The 22104-nt window shown below is 40.5% G+C and overlaps 1 protein-coding gene across 8 annotated transcripts in view; it reads left to right on the top strand.

The window, feature by feature from the left end:
• Dmxl2 (Dmx like 2) overlaps window positions 1-22104 on the top strand; it is a 141672-nt gene that overhangs the window by 111361 nt on the left and 8207 nt on the right. For 5 of the 8 annotated variants that reach the window (XM_055621810.1, XM_055621812.1, XM_055621811.1 and 2 more), the window contains 13 exons: window positions 332-580; window positions 2785-2963; window positions 5255-5385; window positions 6388-6473; window positions 6867-7068; window positions 8136-8253; window positions 11861-11923; window positions 12647-12733; window positions 12814-12935; window positions 15197-15335; window positions 16080-16140; window positions 16272-16399; window positions 16843-16920. In XM_055621810.1, coding sequence (XP_055477785.1) covers window positions 332-580; window positions 2785-2963; window positions 5255-5385; window positions 6388-6473; window positions 6867-7068; window positions 8136-8253; window positions 11861-11923; window positions 12647-12733; window positions 12814-12935; window positions 15197-15335; window positions 16080-16140; window positions 16272-16399; window positions 16843-16920 — 1643 coding nt within the window. Of the gene's footprint in view, window positions 1-331; window positions 581-2784; window positions 2964-5254; window positions 5386-6387; window positions 6474-6866; window positions 7069-8135; window positions 8282-11860; window positions 11924-12646; window positions 12734-12813; window positions 12936-15196; window positions 15336-16079; window positions 16141-16271; window positions 16400-16842; window positions 16921-22104 lie in introns of those variants that run through there. The other 3 variants (XM_055621809.1, XM_055621808.1, XM_055621813.1) reach the window with 2 other exon arrangements.

The raw sequence follows: 22104 nt of genomic DNA, 5'->3' as shown, positions 1-22104 counted from the left end.
AGCCAAAAAACCTAACACACCATGAAATTGGAATGCTACTGAAAGGAAGAGCTTTCCCCTCCCCCCTTTAGTCTGTAACTGACCTGCTTTATTACTATAGTTGGCTCTTGCTTCAGCCTATAGATTATAATCCATTCCCCTAATTATGTTGATACTTATTATGAAAATGTTATTTTATAGGGAATGGATACTTAGTTTAGTTAAACTGAGATATAAGTGCCTTTTTTTCTTTTGTACTTTGTACTAGTGTTTTTTAAATTTAATTTATTTATTATTACAATTTATTCACTTTGTATACTGATGTTTTTAATGATATTCTATGCTGTTACAGGTGTGAGCTCACTTATTAATCTCTTAAGTTCTGCCCAAGATGAAGACCAGCCAAAACTGAATGTTCTGTTGTGTGAAGCTGTTGTCGCTGTTTACTTAAGTTTGCTGATACATGCTCTTGCCACAAATTCCTCCAATGAATTGTTTCGACTTGCAGCCCACCCGTTAAATAATAGAATGTGGGCTGCTGTTTTTGGAGGGGGTGTGAAACTTGTTGTGAAGCCTCGGAGACAATCAGAAAGTATTGCAGGTAAGAGAAATCTGATACAGATATTATAGAGAAACATAAGTAACTTTCAGTGTTAAAATAAGATTTTTAATGTCTTAGCTATTTACCTTAAGAACATTGTTAATTTTTAATAAATAGCTAAGCATATATAAGAATAAAACTAGAATTTTTTACTCTCCTTTTTTTGGAAGTAGTATTTTGGGGGTTGTTAAATCAGAACGTGTTTGAAGAGAATAAAAAGAAATTGCAGAAAAGGTAACAGTAACCAGAGCGGCAGTGTAGTGCAAATAAAATCATTAAAAGTTTGAGCAAGTCCCCAGAGTTGTCATAGCAGTTGGCCTCAGATTAAGCTCATGGTGATGTAAATGATAGCAGCTTCAGGCATACATATGGTGTCCATGGAGGTGTGAGGGGTGTGTGTGTGTGTGTGTGTGTGTGTGTGTGTGTGTGTGTGTGTGTTCTTTATTATGGACAAGAATGTATTTTTCATCCCAGTTTTAAAACTTATGGAATAAGGGCGGAGAAGGTTCTTTTTTTCTTTTAACATAAGAAGAACCTTAATTCATCTACAGAAAAGGAATAGCCATATTACAGACAAGGAATAAGTGACACAAAGTATTTAAATGACGCATTTCTACCTCTGTCCTCAATACCCGTGGTTGAGTTAAACTGGGTTCCTGGGTGAGGTACAATAAGGGATGTGATCTCACAACTCCTGCTGCTTCTGCCCTCCTTTAGCCTGACCTAATTAGAGTACATCTTAAATTATAAATTTTTTCCAAGTCATGTTTTTTCTTTGTGTTGATTCTAAAATATTTTATTTCAGTGCTGAGGGTCAAAACTCTTTGTACATAGTGGGCAAGTGTTCCCCCCTGAGCTACGCCCCCTTCCATTTGTGGTGACAGTCATCCATGCCTAAAACGTTTGCGAATGTTTGTCCTCACTCTTTCCCTAAATCTGCTGTCAGGCGTGTCCTGGTCTTTGGGATGTGGGAAGAACAAGACAACAGGAGCAGTCGAAGGAAAGTGATGAGGAGGGGGTGGGGCCAGTCTGGTTAGGATGGTGAGAGGATGTGTATTTCTCATGAGGTTGTACTTTCAACAGATCCCTGGGGAGGGCTGTGGTTCCACCATACAGAGGTCCGTTATCAGATGGGAGGAACGATTAGCAAAGGGAAGACTGACTCTCTTTTCTAGGAAACCATCAGAGTTAGCATAAACAGGAAAGTAACTGGGGACAAGGCCATGTAGGTGTACGGGTCTAAGGAAAGAGAAAATGATGGAGAACTTTAAGTAGTGAAAGTCTTAGGTTTTCTAAAGAGCCACCATAGCTGCTTTGTGGAGAGTCAGCTATGCAATAAAATAAAAGTAGAAAAAAAGCATCCTGGGAAGGATGCTTTTGTAAGATAATGGTGGGTTACCATCAGTATAAGCGGATAAGTAACCCTTGTTTATGTGAGCAACCCTAATTAAACTCATTGGGTTGCATGCACACATAAATAAAAAGCCATGAAGCCAGGTGCAGTGGTGTATGCCGTTATTCTCAGTACTTAGTTGTTGTTGTTTTGAGACGGGGTCTCACTAGGTAGCTCTGGCTGTCCTGGAACTCACTGTGTAGACCAGGCTGGCTTTGAACTCAGATCTACTTGTCTCTGCCTTCTGAGTGCTGGCCTTAAACTTAGACATCCACCTGCCTCAGGCTCCCAAATGCTCAGACTATACCAAGTTCTTGATCCACAGTCTGAAACAATCACTCAGTTACTCCTGTAAATACTTACAGAGTGTTCCATTTCTTGAGTGTTTAGGAATGATTGTGTGTGTGTGCACGTGTGTGTGTGTGTGTGTGTGTGTGTGTGTGTGCGCGCGCACGTGTGTGTGTGTGTGTGTGCGCGCGCTCGTGTGTGCACATGTGAGTACAGGTACCCTTAGAGTCTAGAAGTGGGTGCCAGATTCCACCAGCTGGACTTTGTGAACTGCTGAAATAGATTCTGGGAACCGAATTTGTTGCCTTATAGGAATTACTTTAACCCATAGTCTGGTTAGTTAGTAACTTCATGGGATGATGTCCGCCTGCTTCTTTGCCATGAACTATTGATTGATACACAGTGACCAGGAAAGTTTAGAAGCCCTGATAGAAAGAAGTAGTGTAGCACTATCATGGCAGGAAGAGGATCAAAAGAAAAGGTTAAGTTCATAAGCTGATGCTGACCTTTACATGTTATTTAGCACCTCCAGTTGCTTCTGAAGACATAGATAAACACAGAAGGAGATTCAACATGAGAATGCTGGTACCTGGAAGGCCTGTAAAAGATGCTACCCCCCCACCAGTGCCTGCAGAAAGACCATCTTACAAAGAAAAGTTTATTCCTCCTGAACTCAGTATGTGGGATTACTTTGTTGCAAAGGTAAGGGGTATAAAGTGCATGGGCTTTAAATGGGTCTGTTTTATTGACGCTTGTGTATGTATCACATCCAAATGATGGAACAGCTTTTGGTTCAGTCACCTCAGTTTAGACATTTAATTTTTCATGTCTAGAAACTGAATAGACCTTCAAACTTTAGTGATTATCAAATGATAACAGGTAAGAAAAATTAAAATCATATGGAACTTAGGTATAATTCAGAAGTCAGTTTATTAACATATCATCAGCCTCATCTTTGGCCATGATGGAGAATTTTAAGTAGTGAAAGTCTTAGGTTTTCTAAAGAGCCACCATAGCTGCTTTGTGGAGAGTCAGCTATGCAATAAAATAAAAGTAGAAAAAAAGCATCCTGGGAAGGATGCTTTTGTAAGATAATGGTGGGTTACCATCAGTGTAAGTGGATAAGTAACCCTTGTTTATGTGAGCAACCCTAATTAAACTCATTGTGTATAGTCTATAACCTTTTCCTGTTGATTATCAACAGTTCTTTTAATCAGCGTGGATTTAGAGAAGGATTATCAGGCTGTGGTGAGATGCCGCGGCGTCTGTTTCTCCAAAGCCAAGAAAATTTGTCCGAGGGCACTGTACTGGCGGTGACCCTCCCTCATGTTCCAGCTCAGATAGTGTTGGCGCATTGCAGATGCGACACTTACCCTCCTACTCTGTACAGGAGAGTCCGTTGCTTGCTCTTCTTTATTTCCTTTCTCTCGTTTTTTAAAATTCGCTCTACACCCATCCGCCCTTTTCCTCAGAAAAAGGGGAGCTCCCTTTCCCATCTACCCCAGCTCATCAAGTTGCATCAGGACTGATTGGGTCTTCCTCTGTGGCCTGGCAAGACAATCCTGCCAGGGAGAAGTATTCAGAAAGCTGTCAAGTGAGTCTATGTCCAGTGCAGTCCCCACTTCGCTTACCAGAGGACCCACATGAAGCCCATCTGCTGCCCATTTGCTAAATCTTTGTAGGGGCACCTAGGTCCTGTTTGTGCATGGTCCTTGGTTGATGCTTCAGAGCTTGCTGAGACTGAAGCATCAACCAAGGACCATGGTTAGTTGGTTCTGTTGGTCTTCTTGTGGAGCTCCTCTCACCTCTCTATCATCTAGTTTCAAAAATTGTCAACTCAGTACATGATTATCTCTTTTTACCATTATTTACCATTGAGGGATTAGAAGCAAATGTAGACCTCAGAATATTTCATTCATAAATAATTAGTGTGTTCAGAGACAGAACCTTGCTGTGTAGCCTTGTGTAGCCTGGCTTTGAATTTGTCTCAGTCCTCTTGTTCCTACCTCATAATGTTGAGACACAAGTATGTGCCCTCATACTTGAACAGTATTTAACTTTTATAAGGGGGTTTGGAGCTGTTGAGATGCTTCAGAGACTGAAAGTTCTTTCTGTGCTAGTGGGGAAACCTGAGTCCACTTCCTAGAATTCAGGTAGAGAGGAAGGAAAGTAACAACTCCACTTGTCCTCTGACCATGATATACATGCACACTCGAGATAATTTTTTTAAAGCCTCTTGAAAAAAAATTGGCAGGGAGGGCAGCCAGATGATTGATTGGGTAAAAGGCACTTGCTGGTAAGCCCGATGATCTCAGTTCAGTCCTTAGGACCAACACAGTGAAGCACTGTGGGAGGAGGGAGCACATCTTTGTGCTGTCCTTTGACCTCCACCTGTGTGGCATAGCACATGCGTCAAGACTTTAGAAGAAAAACTCCAGAACAAGCTATGACTCTTGTCAGCTGCTTACAGGAGGGAGTTAGAGAAGAGGAAGAGTGAAAGCTAGGCTGTTTGAGTTTAGCACAGAGCTCAGCCATGTGGCTACTTGTCTGCCACAAGGAGGCAGGTAGCTTCAGAGAAAGAGTAAGGAAGCCCAGAGTACCAGAAAAAGCATACATGAGCTGTGGCCTGCATGTGAAGGAAAGAGACACAGCAGAGACAAACCAGGAAAAGGTCTAACTCTCTACTCTCCCTTGGGATTTAAGTCTCTTGTTTGTGTAGAATAAAGTGAGAGTCAGACTTCAGCATCCTCCACATACTTCTTGGTGAATCAAAGACACTTTCCCCGTAATTTTGACCTTTGTAAATCTAGAACCTGCAAAAGAAAGAGAGTTTTGCTTATATTGACACAGTTTAATGTATTAAATTTTAAATTGAATAAAGCTGTATGTTGAAATAACTTAGTAATGTTTAAAACATAATGTACACTGTTAAAAGTCTATATTTAATACATTATGAATTACATAGTTGCCAATGGCTTTGCCTTTTATTGCAGCCATTTCTTCCTTTATCTGATAGTGGAGTCATATATGATTCTGACGAAAGTGTTCACAGTGATGATGAAGAAGACGATGCCTTTTTTTCAGACACACAAATACAGGAGCACCAAGATCCTAATTCTTACAGGTAAATAAGCCTTCCATCCCCTTTGACCTTCTTTTGCAGAAAAACTTGATACTATCTATAAGTAGTTGGATGAGGTAATTTACACCTTTAATCCCAGCAGAGGCAGGCAGAGAATGCTCACTGAATTCTTCCTCAGCTTGGTCCACAAAACAAACAAACAAACAAATACCCCAAAATTAAAAATAGAGACAGAGTTTCACTATGTATTCCTGGCTGGCCTAGAACTTGCTATATAAAGCCTCTATACAGGCTGGCCTCAAACTCCACCAGTGTTTGCCTATTAAAGAGCTACTATTAAATACATTTGCCACCATGCTAGATTTTAATTTTTTTTAATAAATAAATAACATTACTGTGAATTTATATAAAATGTGATATATTTTCAAGTTAGGAATCTTTACCTTTCAGGTATCTGGAGTAGCTTCTATACAAATTATAAAACTAACAGTTTATTGAAGAAAATGTAACTTATGCTTTTGGAACTCAGTACATCAATAAATGATATGCTGTTAGATTCTGTGTGTCAGTATGAGAAATATTTTTCTACTAGATAGTTTCCATACATTCTAAATGTGATCCATTATTATTTCTTCCCGTTCTTTCTCTTTCTCTCTCTCTTTCTTCCTTTCTTCTTCCCTCCCTCTCTTTTTCCTTCTTTCCTTCCTTTTTTTTTTCTTTGAGACAGGGTCTGTATACATAGCCCTGGCTGTCCTGGAACTCACTGTGTAGACGAGGGCAGCCTTAAACTTACAGAGATCCACCTATCTCTGCCATTTCAAGCACTGGGATTAAAAGTGTGTGCCACCATGCCTGGTACACATTATTTTTTTTTAATGACTTTAAAGAAACCATTCTTGTGGAATAAAAGTCAGAGGCAGCTTTTCTGGGTTGCAAATTAGGCCAAACAGTTTTTAGGGGACATGACTATTCTTACCCTTTTTTCTAGATTAATAATTGGGGGTTTTTTTGTTTGTTCATTTGTTTTTTCTCTTCCCAAAATAGCTGGGCTCTTCTGCATTTGACAATGGTTAAGCTGGCACTTCACAATATCAAGAATTTCTTTCCTATTGCTGGGCTGGAATTCTCTGGTGAGTTTGGAATTTGAAAGTCAGTGCTGCTAAATACAAAAAATTGCTATCAAGTTTATATTAAAAATCTATGTAGAAGGCTATTTAATATTTTTAAAATGCTGCATTAGATATTTTGCAAAGTCTTCTCTGTAACATGCTCCAATCTATGGTTTGAATGTGTTTTGTAAGCACTACAGCCTGCCTAGCAGATTGAAAGATCAAGAATCCAGAACAGGAAAGCTGCATATTTTTCTCTGCTCATTTTAGTGTTTTCTTCTTTGTTGAAAGTATTAAGACTAAGAATAGTCTCTCAAGGTTGAAGTGTTCAGATCTGTGTAGTTTTAGAAGTCTTGGCGCTATGAATTTAGATTTTTCACAAGTGTAATGCTACCTGATTTTCTTACCTTCTAGAGCTCCCTGTGTCGTCACCATTAGGAATTGCTGTCATTAAAAACTTGGAGAACTGGGAACAGATTCTGCAGGAGAAAATGGATCACTTTGAAGGTCCACCTCCTAACTATGTCAACACGTACCCAACTGACCTCTCAGTGGGAGCTGGGCCAGCTATTCTCCGAAATAAAGCAATGTTAGAGCCTGAAAATACTCCATTCAAGTAAGAAACCCTTTAGAATCCTGGTGATAGGATAGCTTGCTTGAAGTTTGCCAGGAGACAGTTTTACAGGGCATGCCAGTAGCCTTCATCATAGTCTGTACAGCAGTGTTCTATAAATACAGCAGAGATCTGGATAGAAATTCTCTTACCCAAACCAACCAATTCAGTAGATACATACTCTTATAATTAGGATAATCGTCCTGTATTTTCTTCTGTGACTCTTATTTTGGGGGGAAGATTTAATAATAATCTGCATATGCAATCAGTGTTACTGAGTTTTTGTGGATAATTTAATGAAGGAAAATAAATACTTTATTGTTGTTTTGATGCTCTGCCTGCTCACCTCAGCCCTTTGAATGACCAACATCTTTTTCAAAAAAATATTTTGTGTAGATTATTTATTTTTTCTATAGTATTCTGCCTGCATGTACACCTGCATGCCAGAAGAGGGCACCAGATCTCATTATAGATGATTGTGAGTCACCATGTAGTTGCTGGGAATGGAACTCAGGACCTTTGGAAGAGCAGCCAGTGTTCTTAACCTCTGAGCTATCTCTGCAGCCCCCCAAACTTATTTTTAACTAGTAAATAAAAACATAAAAGTGATTTTTCATGGCTTGGTATGTGATATCTTGACATATACAATGTATAATGTTAAAATCAGATTAAATATGTCTGGCTGCATGCTTTGTTTTAAAGGAACCACCCGTGTTTATAAGTAGTGTTCACAGACTTGAAGGAGCAAACTGATAGAAATTTCCAAAAGCTTAAGCAATTGGAAATACTGTTTGTTCCTTTATACTCATCTATATGCTTTTACTGTCTGGAAAGCCTAACGTGTAACTTAAGAAGAAAATAATGAATCACTTGATATTTATCTCTCCCAGCTCATTGGAAAATGTATTACTTAGTCGAGCAGTTATTTTCAGGCAAAATAAAATTAAGAGTGAAATAAATCACAGCCTCTAGCTGTGTTCTTTGAATGAATTTGGAAATTTTAAAGCAAGTGTCTGCAAATACTGTATTTACTGTGAGCTTATTGGTTCTTTTCAATATCCGTTTGATAGATCCCGGGACTCTTCAGCACTTCCAGTTAAACGACTCTGGCATTTCCTTGTCAAACAGGAAGTTCTTCAAGAGACATTTATTAGATACATTTTCACTAAGAAGAGAAAGCAGAGTGAGGTATTTTGAGATTATTTTTTTCTGTTGACAGTTTTATTTAGTCTCTTTTTTCTTAACATATCTGATTTTTAATACTTGATTTATTTTGAAATTTTATTCTTGGATGGGACTTCTTTGTTATTATTTACACATAGCAGCCAAAGCTTATTAAGCTGTGGTGAGCTTTTATAAAACCTTATACTTCTATTTCATAGCAATGAAAAGTTCCATGATAAATCACATATTCAAGCGACAGTTGGCAATTCCTTTAAATAACTGCTGTTGGACTGTCACATGTAGTAACTTCGCAGTTAATGGTTCCAGGAGCCTGATACATAAGCAACTGCACTCTGTGATGTGGTTCTTTGAATATGCAACATAGCCCTTCATTTTTATTTTATAGAAGAACGGGGTCTGTTGTTTGTTAATTGAGGGCTCTGATCCCCGGGAGCTGGACGTGAGGGGTCAGAATCTCCTGCCATGGTGCTGAGAAGTGAACCTGGGTCTTCTGCAGCAGCAGGATGTGCTTGTAACTGCTTCAACAGCAGTGAGCTGGAAACACACATTTAAGAAAGTTTTGCAAGAGAATAAGCTACAGAATACCAAAAGCAAGATAAGGGATGAATATACTGTAAAAATGAAGGCACAGGTTTGGTCTTACATGGTGATTCAGAAGACAATATTAGTAATGCATGCATGAGTTGAGAAGAGTCAGGAATCTAGGTGCTGGCAAAGGATCTCCTCCTTAGAAGACATTTTATTCAGCATTTTAGTGCCTTCATTGAGGCAGTGGCCAGACTGCAGAGCTTGCAGGACCAAGTCAGACACCATTAAAAGCTTGGCAAGCACAGGCTGAGGAGAGAAACCGTGAAAATGGAGAGGGACAGGTGGGCACCTTCCCAAGGTCAAGTGCAGAGCTGCTGGGCCTTTCCCATGCCCGGGCTCATAGTGTCGACAGCACTTGTTCTCGTTGAGTAGTTACCGTGTATGTGGATGGTGCCTGCGGCAGTCCGTAAGAGAGGTGTGTTTTCCCTGTGTGTTTGAGGGTAGGAAGGAGTGTCATGAGTCCTTCGAGTCCTGATGAGCCTTTTGATAACAAAGACTCTAATGGTATTGAAATTACTGATACATTATTTGTTGGGGAACTCACAGAGGTACACTGTTTGCCCTGGCTCTGACATTTCCAGTGATGACTGATGCTGACTCTAGTCCACAGTATGGGAATCTAAGAAGTGACTGTAAAATGAAAGATGCTTACTCACTTATGACTTAAACGCCAAATATTTGAAGGCCTCTGTTTTTTGAGTGTCTAGTTTTTTAAATCATTAAACTTAACAGTTTGTAAAAACTGCATTTTAATTCTTGTTAAGGTTTGTAGCGTACAGATCCAGTTGGATTTATAGACCTGAAGTTCTGTGGGAAGTAGTGATGCCCAGGTTTCATAATCCTTATAATGTATAGCCCTCCTCTCTCTGCTCTTAGTCTCCCGTCCATCATACCCAGCAGGCCCTGTGGTCTTGGAGTCAGAGACCAAGCTGAGAGGTTTAGCAATGCATCCCTTTGAACACTGCAGTAGGGCAGAGATAGAACAACCAATTCCTAACTTGCTGTATGAGTATGTTACAGGTTTTAGGGAAGGGAGTATGTGTCTTGGAGTTGGTATAAGAGGATTTTCGTCAGCCTCCCTTTTGACTTTGGCGTGTTGAATGAAGTGACTCCCTTGTCTCGTGTTATGCAGTCATATGTGGCTGAGCATTGCAATGTGGCCCATATGACTGAACTTCCAATGCTGTTTAATTTTGAGTAGCTACATGGTTAGTGGCTACTATAGCGTAAATATAGATCTGTTGAAATTTTGTTTTCTTTAAGAAAAGAATTTTAGAAAATATTTAAATCCTAAGATTAAAAACTGATCACTAGGCTCAGGAAAAAAATCTCCAGGAAGTATGCTTTATCTTTGTAGGTTTTGGGGTAGGATTTTCATGATCAGCGTGTTTTGAAAAATTGATTAGAACAATCCTTAAAACACACACTCACAAACACACGCACACACCCATGTGCAAAAAAATTAAAAAACCAAAAACCTTAGAGAGCTCAGCAGTTACGAGCACTTGCTGCTCTTTCAGAGGTTCTGAGTTCTATTCCTAGCTCCGTCTGGAAGTTCACAACTTCTTCTGCCTCCAGCTTCAGGGGATCTGATACCCTCTCTGGCCTCCATGGTCACCCCACACATCTGGTATATACACAATGAAAAAAACATATATGCATACGTACACACACAAGTAAAAATTTAAAGAACTACAAACAAAAGGAAAAACTGACATATTGGCTAATTCATGATTTGAAATTCTTGATACATTATAAAAAGATAGCTTTACTCACCAAATAAGTTAAAGAAAAATATTCCATAAATCAAGCTTTTGTCACATTGATCAATATGTCAGAGCAGCTAGCTGACTTAGCAAGCTGAGTGTTCTGTGATTGGCTTTCACTGAATTAACCATTCTCAGAGTAGAGCAATCCATGTGCTTCCTGGGTGCTTCATTGTCAGTGGCTGCAAGCCCTGTGGTCCTCTAAAGAGCCTCAGAGAATTTGAGTGGATTTGTTTGGCTGCCGTTGTTACATCAAGCACACTGGGGAGAAGTTTCAGGTTCTGATCATGCCTCCTGGGGTTAATGTAGTAGAAGAAGAATATTTCAAGTTGTAGCTCCCCTAAGATGTCAACCAGTGAGCAAGCAAGTAACTTTCTTTTGTATGCCTTATCTTCTCAAACATTTATTTACAAGGAGAGTAATCTTCTGATTATATGATTGCTCAGATTTGCTAATGAAACAGTGGTCAGTGCAGAGCTTGGTGGCCTTCCACTGACATCCCAGCGTTTGGAAGGTAAAAGCAAAAGGATTCATACTTCAGCCCTAGGCTGTGGAGACCAGGTCTTGATAAAACAAAAAGGTAGAAAGCTTTTCTAGCACGAGTGAAACTGTGGGTTCAATTCTCAGAACTTTAAACAAATAAAAGTAAATGGAGGTGGGTAGGACCTGATGACATGACTCTGCAAACGGCTCAGGCAGTAAATTGCGGCAAGTACAGGGACATTGGTCAGGTCCCCAGCTCCCATAGAGAAGTCCAGTGCAGAAGTGGTGCAGCAGAGACAGGTGGATCTGGGACTCTTGCTGGCTGGTGATTGATGAGATTAGATTCATCGAGAATAAGTTGGAGAGCCACTGAGGATGGCAATCGGTGTTGTAATTCTGGCCTCTACATAACCCGCTCCCCAACATGCACGTATATCAGTATGTGCATGTGTATATCACAAAAATTTTAAAAAGTAGGCGTATAGTTCTGAAAACTATAATCTCTTAAATCTATAGTTTTAAGAACTTTTAAGTTGCATAAATGGTATACTAATAGTAAACTTTTATTTTGAAATAGTTTTCATATGTGTATGATAGAATAACTTCAGTTATGCCATTTTTTCTTTGTTTATCTGGTATTTTATTTTATCCAATTAAATTAAGTCAGTTTTGTCATCTTTGTGTAACAGCCATTCTAGCTGAAGTTTTTCACTCTCTCTATTATTTCATTTTGTGCGTGTGTTTTGTGTTTGTGACGGTGCGGTGTGGTGTAGTCTGTAGAAGAGCATGTGGAGCAGGTCAGACACAACTCCGTAGCAGAAGATTTCCACGTCAAGGTAGTCCCCCATGGGCTTCTGCAGCTCGCTTTTCAGAGTTCTCGGAGCTAACCTCTTCTCCAGCGCTAACCGCGGCTCATCAGAGAACCCACTCAGCTGGCCTTAAGTGGGAGACAGGAGGGAGAGCACCTGTGTCTGCCTCTGCTCTGCTCAACTGTGGCTTCTTCCTTGTTCTCATCGCCACTGCTGTCACATTTTCTAGATGGTTTTTAAGCATAGCTGGTCCTTCTTTTTGACTCCTCTTGCTTCCGTTTTATCTCTGACTGTCAAGATGCCTCCCTTGTTCTGACCAGTCAGTCTTCATTCTTTCTTCCTGATCTTCCTAGGTTTTCCTTAAAGTATAAAGTCCCTCCTTTAAAGTCCTCCTTTGACTTTCTATGATTTTGTCCTTCACTCTGTGCCTCTTACCTCTCTCTCTCTCTCATTACAGTATATTAGTGCTTTTTTTTGAAGAGCTAAAATAAATGTGTAACTTGTGAAGATTTTTGCCCTCTTTTGTAATTATTACCATGACATCACATTACAACTCTTCATAATTGGGGTATTTGATTACAGAGCTTCAGAGCATGAGAGCAGATTTCCCAACTAATTCCCAGCACACTAACGCTCCCCCCCACCCCTCCTGCTGCTGCTACATTTTCTTCTTACCCAGCTGTCGTCCTGTGGGATATTCATGACTGGAGAGTCATGCAGCAACAACTAACTCTCAGCAATGTTTTGTAGGTTGAAGCTGATCTGGGCTATCCAGGAGGGAAGGCAAAGGTCATTCATAAGGAATCTGACATGATCATGGCATTTTCTATTAATAAGGTAAAAATTGTAGTTATTATAAATAATGTTCTGCTTTTTAGTGAAATTTCCCAAATCATTGTTCTGCCTTTGCTTTATAGGCAAACTGTAATGAAATTGTTTTGGCTTCAACACATGATGTTCAAGAACTCGATGTCACTTCTCTGCTGGCCTGTCAATCATATATATGGATTGGAGAAGAATATGATAGAGAATCTAAAAGGTGTGTCTCGTGGTGGATTATAAATGCCATTGTCAGCTGAGTGGTTGTTGCACATACCTTTAATCCCAGCACTCAGGAGGCCGAGGCAACAGAGGCAGACAGATCTCTGTGAGTTTGAGGCCAGCCTGGTCTACAGAACTAGTTCCAGGACAGCCAGGGCTGCACAGAGAATCCCAAAACATCTACATAATAAAATCAATGCCATTGTCTTCAGCAAGTGCCTGCTAAATTGCCGAGATGAGAAATACGCACTTCTCTTTGGTTGTGCAAAGAGCAAACATAATTGGCTTAGCTGACAGTAGAAGGTCTTATATTAAAATTTATATATTACTCATAATTTTCCCATTAAACTTTTATAGTATTTAAGCCAGAATAATCTCTGACATGGAGGTCTAAGGTTTAAAACTGAAACTTTGTCATTTAACCCCAAGGAAACAGGAGTTATATAGTAGTCAGTAAATTTAACTGATCTGGATAATGAAAGTAGAAAAATAGTATGCATAAATTTATAGACTAATATAAAAATTGGTCTATTAATTCTATAATGTTAACTATAACTTTTGATAAAGCATTTTTTTTTTACAAGTAAAAATATCAACAACTTTAGTTTTCATCTGAAGAGTTTTGCAGCACTTTCTAATTTTAGGTTTTTCCTCCATGTTTGTTTTTCCTAGTCAGGAATTTTATGTCCTAGGATGGTACCCCAAGGGCTGCTTTCCATGTTCAGTTATCCCTTTTGTTAGTCTATATCTAGGCTTCAGTCACAGTTCAGAAAGGATAGAACCATTTACTGTAGTCTATAATGCCATCATCAACTCACGTTCACATTTATGTGATGAAAGTTAATGTTTTATGATTTTTTCTTACTTGTTTTAGGCTTTTTGAGACATGGCTGCCCGCCAGCCCCCATGTAGCTGAGCATTATCTTGAACTCATCTCTGCCTTTCACCTTCTAAGTACTCAAACTGCAGGCATGTGCCACCATACCTGGTTTTAAGAAAGCTTTAAAATCACATTTCTTATTTCTTTATAATGTGGATTAGGGGTATAGCTCAGAGCTCCCGTTGAGCATGCAAGAGTCCTGGGCTCTGTTGCGTCCAAGGGGAGGGCAGAGTTGGGCATAGTGGCTCATGGCTATAATTCTGGTACTTGGGAGAAGCAGATGTGAGAGGATCCCAGGGTGAAGGCCTGGGCTACATGGCAAGGTCTTGCGTAGAACCACGCAGATGAAGGAGCTGGAGAGCACTCCACTGGTAAAGCGTTGCTGCATAAGCATGAGGACTGAACCTGGATTCTCAGCACCATGTAAAGCCTGAGTGCGGTAGTCAGTGTCAGTGCCCAGCACCGCACAACAGTGCTACCCAGCCTAGCAGAAACAGGAAGCTCTAGGGAGAGACCCTACCTCAAAAGGATAAGGTGCAGAGCAATTGAGGAAGGCCCTGACTTTGGCTTCTGCATGTTTATGTAGCTGAAAACACATACACCCATATACACAAAAATAAGAACCAAGCAAATAAATGTAAAATAAAATAATTTGATATGTAGGCTACCTATATATAAGAGGTCACTTAATATTTATGTTTAATCAAAATAAAATGTGTTAAGTACTTTTTAAGGTTTTTATTATCATACATTAATTACACATAATGAGTTTCATTATGATATTCCAGTACATATACATAATGTTTTTCTCATATTACTGTTAGCCTCTTTGCCCCTCCCTACTCTTAACTGATAACCTTTCCTTTTCTTAGCTAGATTCTCTTATCCTTTTGTGTCTTTTGTGTATGTGTTTATGATCCAGTGAGTCTCATTATAGAAGCATTGGCACCGTGCTAGAGTTATACCACTGAAGAAAAGGTTTCTCCCTTTCCCATCAACCATGGGCTGTTTATAAATCCTCAAGGAGGGTTAAAATACTGTAAAGCAAACGTTTTATTATTTTGTAGTAGTAAAGCTGCTTACATAGATAATACATTAGACTGAATTTGTATTTTGTTTAATGAAAAAAAAAAACCTTAAAATTGGCTACATTTAGATTTGTGCCTAAGTTTTTAGTTGATGGATATTTATTTTTTAAATAATATCTTAACAGCCAAAGAATAAATTATTTTTTAGAAAAGTAAATGCTTACTAAATCTGTATCCTCAGAAAAAGAAAATTTAAAAAGTATCTTTTATGGTTGTGTAAAAATCCCTGTGCTTGGATTTGTGTTAAGAGAGAATGAATCTTTCGCAGTAACATGCAGCTGTTTTCCACAGCTCAGATGATATTGATTATCGTGGTTCCACCACAACCCTGTACCAGCCAGGTACAGCCTCCCATTCTACAGGCCAGGTGCATCCGCCTCCATCTCTACCATGGCTCGGCAGCGGGCAGACCAGCACGGGAGCTACTGTGGTATGTCTTATTTCTAGGCACATGTGGTCCCTGGGTATAGGCTCCTTGTGAAGCGTGCTGAAGTTACTTGATATAGAAATTATCTTAAATATGAGAATAACTTTTGCTTTGAGTTTTCTCAGTGCATGCTTCCCACCTCTCCAGCATATTTGGGAATGGGATGTTATCATCTACCAGTACTATTCATAGATGAACGAACTGAGGCACAGAATGGTAAAGCAAAGTTGAAGGGAGTTCAAGTCTACATACACAGTGTTTGAAAATTGCCTCAGGTTACTGAATGTTAATCGTCTTGGACACTATAGTTGAAGAGTCCTATTCTTTGATATTCTGCCCTGAAGAATATGGATACTCGGAGTGTGCCGTGGTTCATGCTTTTAATTCCCACATGTAGGAAGCTGAGGCATGAAGATTACAAATTTGAGGCCAGCCCGGGCTGGCTAGCCAGGTTCTCCTACTACCACTCCATAAAAGCAATCTGCTTGTTTTCAGGGAGGGGCCAGTTGGAAGGGAGTCCTGTTGTCAGTAGATGAGGCTGTTTGTAAGTCTTCACAAGGCAGGGCTGTACCAGAGAGTGATTGTTTCTGTTTGCAAAAATGTGTGTTAGACATTTCAGAGTCCTCAGCAGGGCTTACCTCAGTTAAAACTTCTTAGGAGGGTAAAAGTCAGGAGAGATGCTGTGATGCTTTTCCTTCCTCATCCCTTCTGAATGCCAAAGTAAACTCACTTTCCCTCCTTTTAAAGCTCATGAAAAGGAACCTACATAATGTTAAGAGAATGACTTCACACCCTGTCCATCAGTACTGTAAGTTTTTTGTTTTTTTTTTGTTTTTTTTTTTTTTTTTTTTTTTGTCATCTTAGGGTTTTGAGTATCTTTTTGAAGAGCGGGAGCTATTGAAACTTTAGTCTCTTACTGCCCACATTCTCTGTGTTTAGATCTCACAGGTGCCCAGGATGGCAGTGTACGCATGTTTGAATGGACACGACCTCAGCAACTTGTCTGTTTCCGTCAAGCTGGCAATGCAAGAGTTACTAGACTGTATTTTAACTCACAAGGCAACAAGGTTCGTTCCTCAGTTAGTGCTGAATGCATCCAAAAATAACTGGATTCTCAGGATGAAATACTTACTGAAACTATATCAAAGAAATGTAGTTCCCCTGGTTTAAACCAAGCAGGCTGTTTGTTGGGCTCTGTTTATATAGCCTCTTTTCTTACAATTTAAGCACAAATCTGCAAAGCTTAGTGCATTTTAACCAGTTATTCATTCCAGCATTGTCTGAGAGAAAACTACTTCTGCCCCAAGTGGCTGGTGGTGCCTGCCAGCCGGCGAGAGTCTTACTGACACCCAGTTTCTCCTTCCCTCTGTCACGGAGGCTTAGGGGAAGGCAGTGGGTGTGAAAACACGCTTAGACGGTGACAGGGAAGGCAGTGGGTGATCAAGTCTGTAGGTGTTCTTACCTTTGGCAGGGATTCTGAGAATCTGTGATTTTCATGCCATTCTTGCAGTGTGGTGTTGCAGATGGAGAGGGTTTTCTGAGCATCTGGCAAGTTAACCAAACTGCATCGAACCCTAAACCTTACCTGGTAAGTGCCACTCACATTCCCAGAATGCATGTAGAGAACGCACTGTGGAAGTGTCTGCTTTTAGCAGTGGGTCTTAGCAATGCTTCTCTTGGAAAATGACAGTTCAGCCTACCGTGAGCCATCCATGGCTGTCCTCAATTTAGATAGAAATTACCAAAACAACAAACAGACAGATTCTGAGCACTAATTTTCTTCAGAATGTTTTCTTCTCACCAGCTTGTAATCTAACCCTAAACGTTACTTCACACAGTTTTCCATACCGTGTTAAATATGTGGTGACACGCGTTGTGTCTTCATGTATCAGATGGGAGGTGGTAGTGTCCTATGAAGGGTCCTAGGTTATTTTTATTAGTTATGTGTGTTTTGCCAGCAGGTGTTCTTGTGCACTCTTAGGTCAGAAGAGGGTATCAGTTCTCTTGGAACTGAAGTTAGAGATGGTTGTGACCACCATATGGATTCTGAGAAGAGCAGTGCATGCTTTCAGTCTCTCAGCAATCTCTCTAGCCCTGGGTGGGATTTTTGGCATTCTGTAAATAAATGGAGGCGCAGAAAGCTTCTGAGTCCAGATACATTACCCAAATGCTTTTAAATTGTCCTTTCTAGAGTACGTAGATTTTTAATAATATTTTTTATTAAAATTCATATTTTGATCATATTTTTCCCTCCCCCAACTTCTGCATTACATGTAAGAGATTATGAATGTCCCTTCTGGATTAGTGCACTGCAGACTGCCATAACGTCTTCTAAGAAATACAAATAATCTTGAGTAGATATGTTGGCTTCAGTCTGATCAGTTCATACAGAACAACGTCCTGGTTTTGGGGTTGTTTTTCTTTGTTTTGTTTTGTTTTTAAATATGCTGGTGTCCTCTGGTCCTTTGAGTCCTTACTTTGCTTTTTTAAAATTAATTAATTAATATTTATTACAATTTATTCACTTTATATCCCAGCTGTAGCACCCCCTCTTCTCCTCCTAGACCTACCCTCCCTCTTCTGCCCATAAGCCAGTTCCCTAGTCCACTGTTAGAGGCAGACCTCCTCCCCTTCTATCTGACCCTAGTCTATCAAGTCTCATCCTAAGAATGTTCCAGCAATGTGGGAACTAAGTTACTTTTTCTTGTTAGATCAGGGATGAGAACAGAAATTTCAAAGTAAGGACCCTCTGTAGAAGAAGGAGCTCCACAAGGAGACCAACAGAGGGTCCTTAATTTGAAATTTCTATTCTCATCCCTGATCTAATAAGAAAGTGATACTTGATACTTAGTTCCCACCTTGCTAAAACATCTTAGAAGTACTTAGTTCCCACCTTGCTAAAACATCTTAGAAGTCTTTTAGGGCAGCTTTAGGCTTGTGGGATTGTGTAGGACCACTTTTAAAAGTGCTTTTGTGTGTTCAAATTTTCTGGTTCTGTTGCTCTCCTTGTGTGGTTCCTGTACTCTCCAGCTCTTACTATTTCCCACTTCTTATGTAAGATTCCATGCACTCTGTCCAACAGTTGGCCATAAGTCTCAGCGTCTGCTTTGATAGTCTGCAGGGCAGAGGCTTTCGGGGGCCCTCTGTGGCAGGTTCCTAGGTTGTTTCCTGTTTTCTTCTTCTTCTGATGTCCAACCTCTTTGCCTTTCAGAATGGGGATTGAGCGTTTTAGTCAGGGTCCTCTCTCTTGCTTAGTTTCTTTAGATGTACAGTTTTTAGTAGGTTTATCCTATGTTATATATGAGTGAGTATATACCGTGTGTATCTTTCTGCTTCTGGGACAGCTCACTCGGGAACTTCCCAGAGACTCGTACTCCAACCAAGGACTATTCATGGAGATAGCCTAGAACCCCTGCACAGATGTAGCACATGACAGTTCAGTGTCCAAGTGGGTTACATAGTAATGGGAAGAGGGACTGCCTCTGACATAATCTGATTGGCTGGCTCTTTAATCACCTCCCCCTGAGGGGGGAGCAGCCTTACCAGGCCACAAAAGATGATGACAATGCAGCCACTCCTGATGAGATCTGATAGACTAAGATCAGAAGGAAGGAGAAGAGGACCTCCCCTACCAGTGGACTTGGGGAGGGGCATGCGTGAAGAAGGGGGAGGGAGGGTAGGATCGGCAGGGGAGGAGGGAGGGGCTAATGGGGGGATACAAAGTGAATAAAGTGTAATTATTAATAAAAAGGTAACTACTAAAACAAAACAAATAAATAAATAAGTAAATAAATAAAAGTGCTTTTGTGATTGGTAAAGCTTGGAGGAGCGCAGGGAGCACAAAGGTGGCAAGGTGGATGTTTGTGTTTAGACTAGTTTTAACTTAAGTCTTTTCTGCCTAAGGCTGGATGGGCAACTTAGAGTTTTTCTCTTTGGGTTATTGTCGTTTGTTATGATTTATAAAGTTTTTCAAGTTACTCAGGGTTGTCAGCAATAAAATAGTTTGAGCTCTTAATGTAATCAAATGATTTTAGTAAGTTCATGTATTTAGTTTGAAGTGGAGGCTTGCTATAGCCCAGACTGACCTTTGACTCTTGGGTTCAAATGATCTTCCTGCCCCAGCCTTCCAAATAGCTGATACTCCAGACACTCACATTGTATCTACTAGTTTATGTACTGTAGTATCCTGTTCTTTTCTTATAATCCAAAAATTTTATTTTATTTATTTTTTAAAGACAGGGTTTCTCTGTGTAACCCTGACTATCTTGGAACTTGTTTTGTTGACCAGCCTGGAGTCAAACTCATAGAGATTTGTCTGATTCTGCCTCCTGGGTGCTAGGATTAAAGGTGTGGAGAGAGCTATCATGCTTGATTAAAGAATATAACCTTTAATTCAGTATATCTATCATGTGTTTATAATTTTTAAATTATTGGATATTAAAGTAATTTGAAAATATCTATCTCATTTTACTATAACTTTTTACTCTAAACTGAATCTTTATGGTAAACTATTTTAATTAACAGCTTGAAAATGTCAGAGACTTATGTAGTTTTTTTAATTTATTTTTTATTTATCTCGTATATTACATCAGGACCACAGTTTCCCTTTCCTCCCAGTCATGTGCCCCTATCCCCAGTTCACTTCTCCTCCATTTTCCTTCAAAAAAGAGCAGGCCTCCCAGAAATATTAGCTGAACATGGCATGTCAAGTTGCAATAAGACTAGGCACCTCAGGGCTAGAAAGGGCTCAGCGGTTAAGATCACTGTCTACTCTTCAGGAGGTTTTGAGTTCAGTGCCAGGCATGGTGGTGTGCGCTCGTAATCCCAGTACTTGGGGAGGCAGAGGCAGGCAGATCTCTGTAAGTTTGCACCCAGCCTGGTCTACAGAGTCCAGGACAGCCAAGGCTACACAAAGAAACCCTGTCTCAAAAAACAACAACAAAAGACTAGGCACCTCCCCTCATATTAAGGCTGGACAAGGCAACTCAGTAGGAGAAAAGGGTCCCCAAAAAGCAGGCAAAAAAGCCAGAGACAGATCTTGCTCCCACTGTTAGGAGTCCCATAAGAAGGCCACGCTACACAACCATAACATATGTACAGAGAGTCTAGGTCAGACTCAGGCAGGTTCAGTCTCTGATCCCCTATGAGCCCAGGTTACTTGATACTATGGGTTTTCTTGTGGTGCTTTGAATAGGAATGACCCCCACAGAGTCATGTGTTTAAATGCTTGGCCCGTAGGGAAGGCCACTACTAGGAGAATGGCCTTGCTGGAAGTGTGTCACTGTGGAGGTGGGATTCGAGGTCTCCCAAAGCTCTCTCAGCTAGCTCCTTCTCCAGCACCATGTCTGCCTGGACACTGCCATGCTTCCCACCGTGATGATACTCTAAGCCAGCCCCAATTTAATGTCCTTTAGAAGAGTTGTCTTGGTCATGGTGTCTCTTCACAGAAACTAAGCCCTAACTAAGAAGTTAGTACCGGGGCCTGGGGTACTCCTGTGATAGGCCTGACCGTGCTTTTGTTTGGAGGAATGTGGACCTTGGGATTTTGGATTAGGAAGGCAGTGGGCTGCTCATACTAGTGTAAGCATGGCAGACAGTCGTGCTGAGGGGATCTGACTGTGGGGCCTGGCTTACGAGGCTTCAGAGGAGGAAACATTGACTATGGGGCCCAGAGTTCTTGCCATATTTTGGAGAATGCGGTTGCTTTTGCCCTTAATCAGAAAGTTTGCCTGAGGCTAAATTGCAAAGGTTTTGCAGGGGAGATTTTAAAACAGCCTAGTGTGGACTGTGCCCTGTGGTTATTAGTGACCGGGCCTATAAAGAAAAGGAGCAGACTGCGTAAGGAAAGTTACAAAATGTACACTTTGAGGAGAGAGGGGCACCAGGAAGAGTGAAGCTAAATCTTTTGTTTAAGGAGATAAACAGATGAAACGTGTTAAATGGAAGAAAAGGAGTGGTCACCCAGCTGGATTTCGGTCTTCCTTTGCTCCAGTGTTTTCTTTGTATGCTCCCTTCCTCCCTTTGGGAACAGTAATGTATATCCTCTGCCATCATATTTTGGAAGTATGTGATCTTTTTTTTATTTTAATTTTATTTTGATTTTGCATTAAGAGATGACATGAATCTCAGGAGAGACTTTGAACTTTGGACTTTTAAATCTTGTTGAGACTGTGATAGACTCTGGGGAGTTTTGAAGTTGGGCTGAATGTATTTCGCATTAAGTTATCGATGTGAGCCTGTGGGGCCAGTTAGTAAGATGTGGTAGTTTGAATGCTTGTCCCAGAGGGAGTGGCACTATTAGAGGACGTGGCCTTGTTGGAGGAAGTGTGTCGCTGTCCGGGCTTGAGATCTCCTGAGCTCAAGGTATGATAGCATGCCTGCCTGGAGACTGCCCTGCTTTCCACCGTGATGATGATGGAATAAACCTCTGAAACTATAAGCCAGCCCCAATTAAATGTCCTTTATAAGAGTTACCGTGGACATGGTGTCTCTTCACAGTAATGAAACCCTGTCTTAGGGTTAGTGTCCTGGACACCTCTGACTCTTTACATTTCTTCTTCCTCTCCACAGGATTCCTCTAGCTCCACCTAATGTTGGCTCTGGGTCTCTGCAGCTGCTCCACTCAGGTGCTGGAGGAAACCTCTGATGATGATTACACTAGGCTCAGAGTATCATTAGGAATCATTTCATTGCTCTCTCTCTCTCTCTCTCTCTCTCTCTCTCTCTGTGTGTGTGTGTGTGTGTGTGTGTGTGTGTGTGTGTGTGTGTGTGT

This window comes from Psammomys obesus, unplaced genomic scaffold (genome assembly GCF_907164565.1).
Source record: "Psammomys obesus unplaced genomic scaffold, mPsaObe1.curated_primary_1811, whole genome shotgun sequence".
Taxonomy (NCBI): Eukaryota; Metazoa; Chordata; class Mammalia; order Rodentia; family Muridae; genus Psammomys; species Psammomys obesus.
The sequence above is the reverse complement of the archived record's forward strand: the minus strand, read 5'-3'. Positions and strand labels throughout refer to the sequence as shown.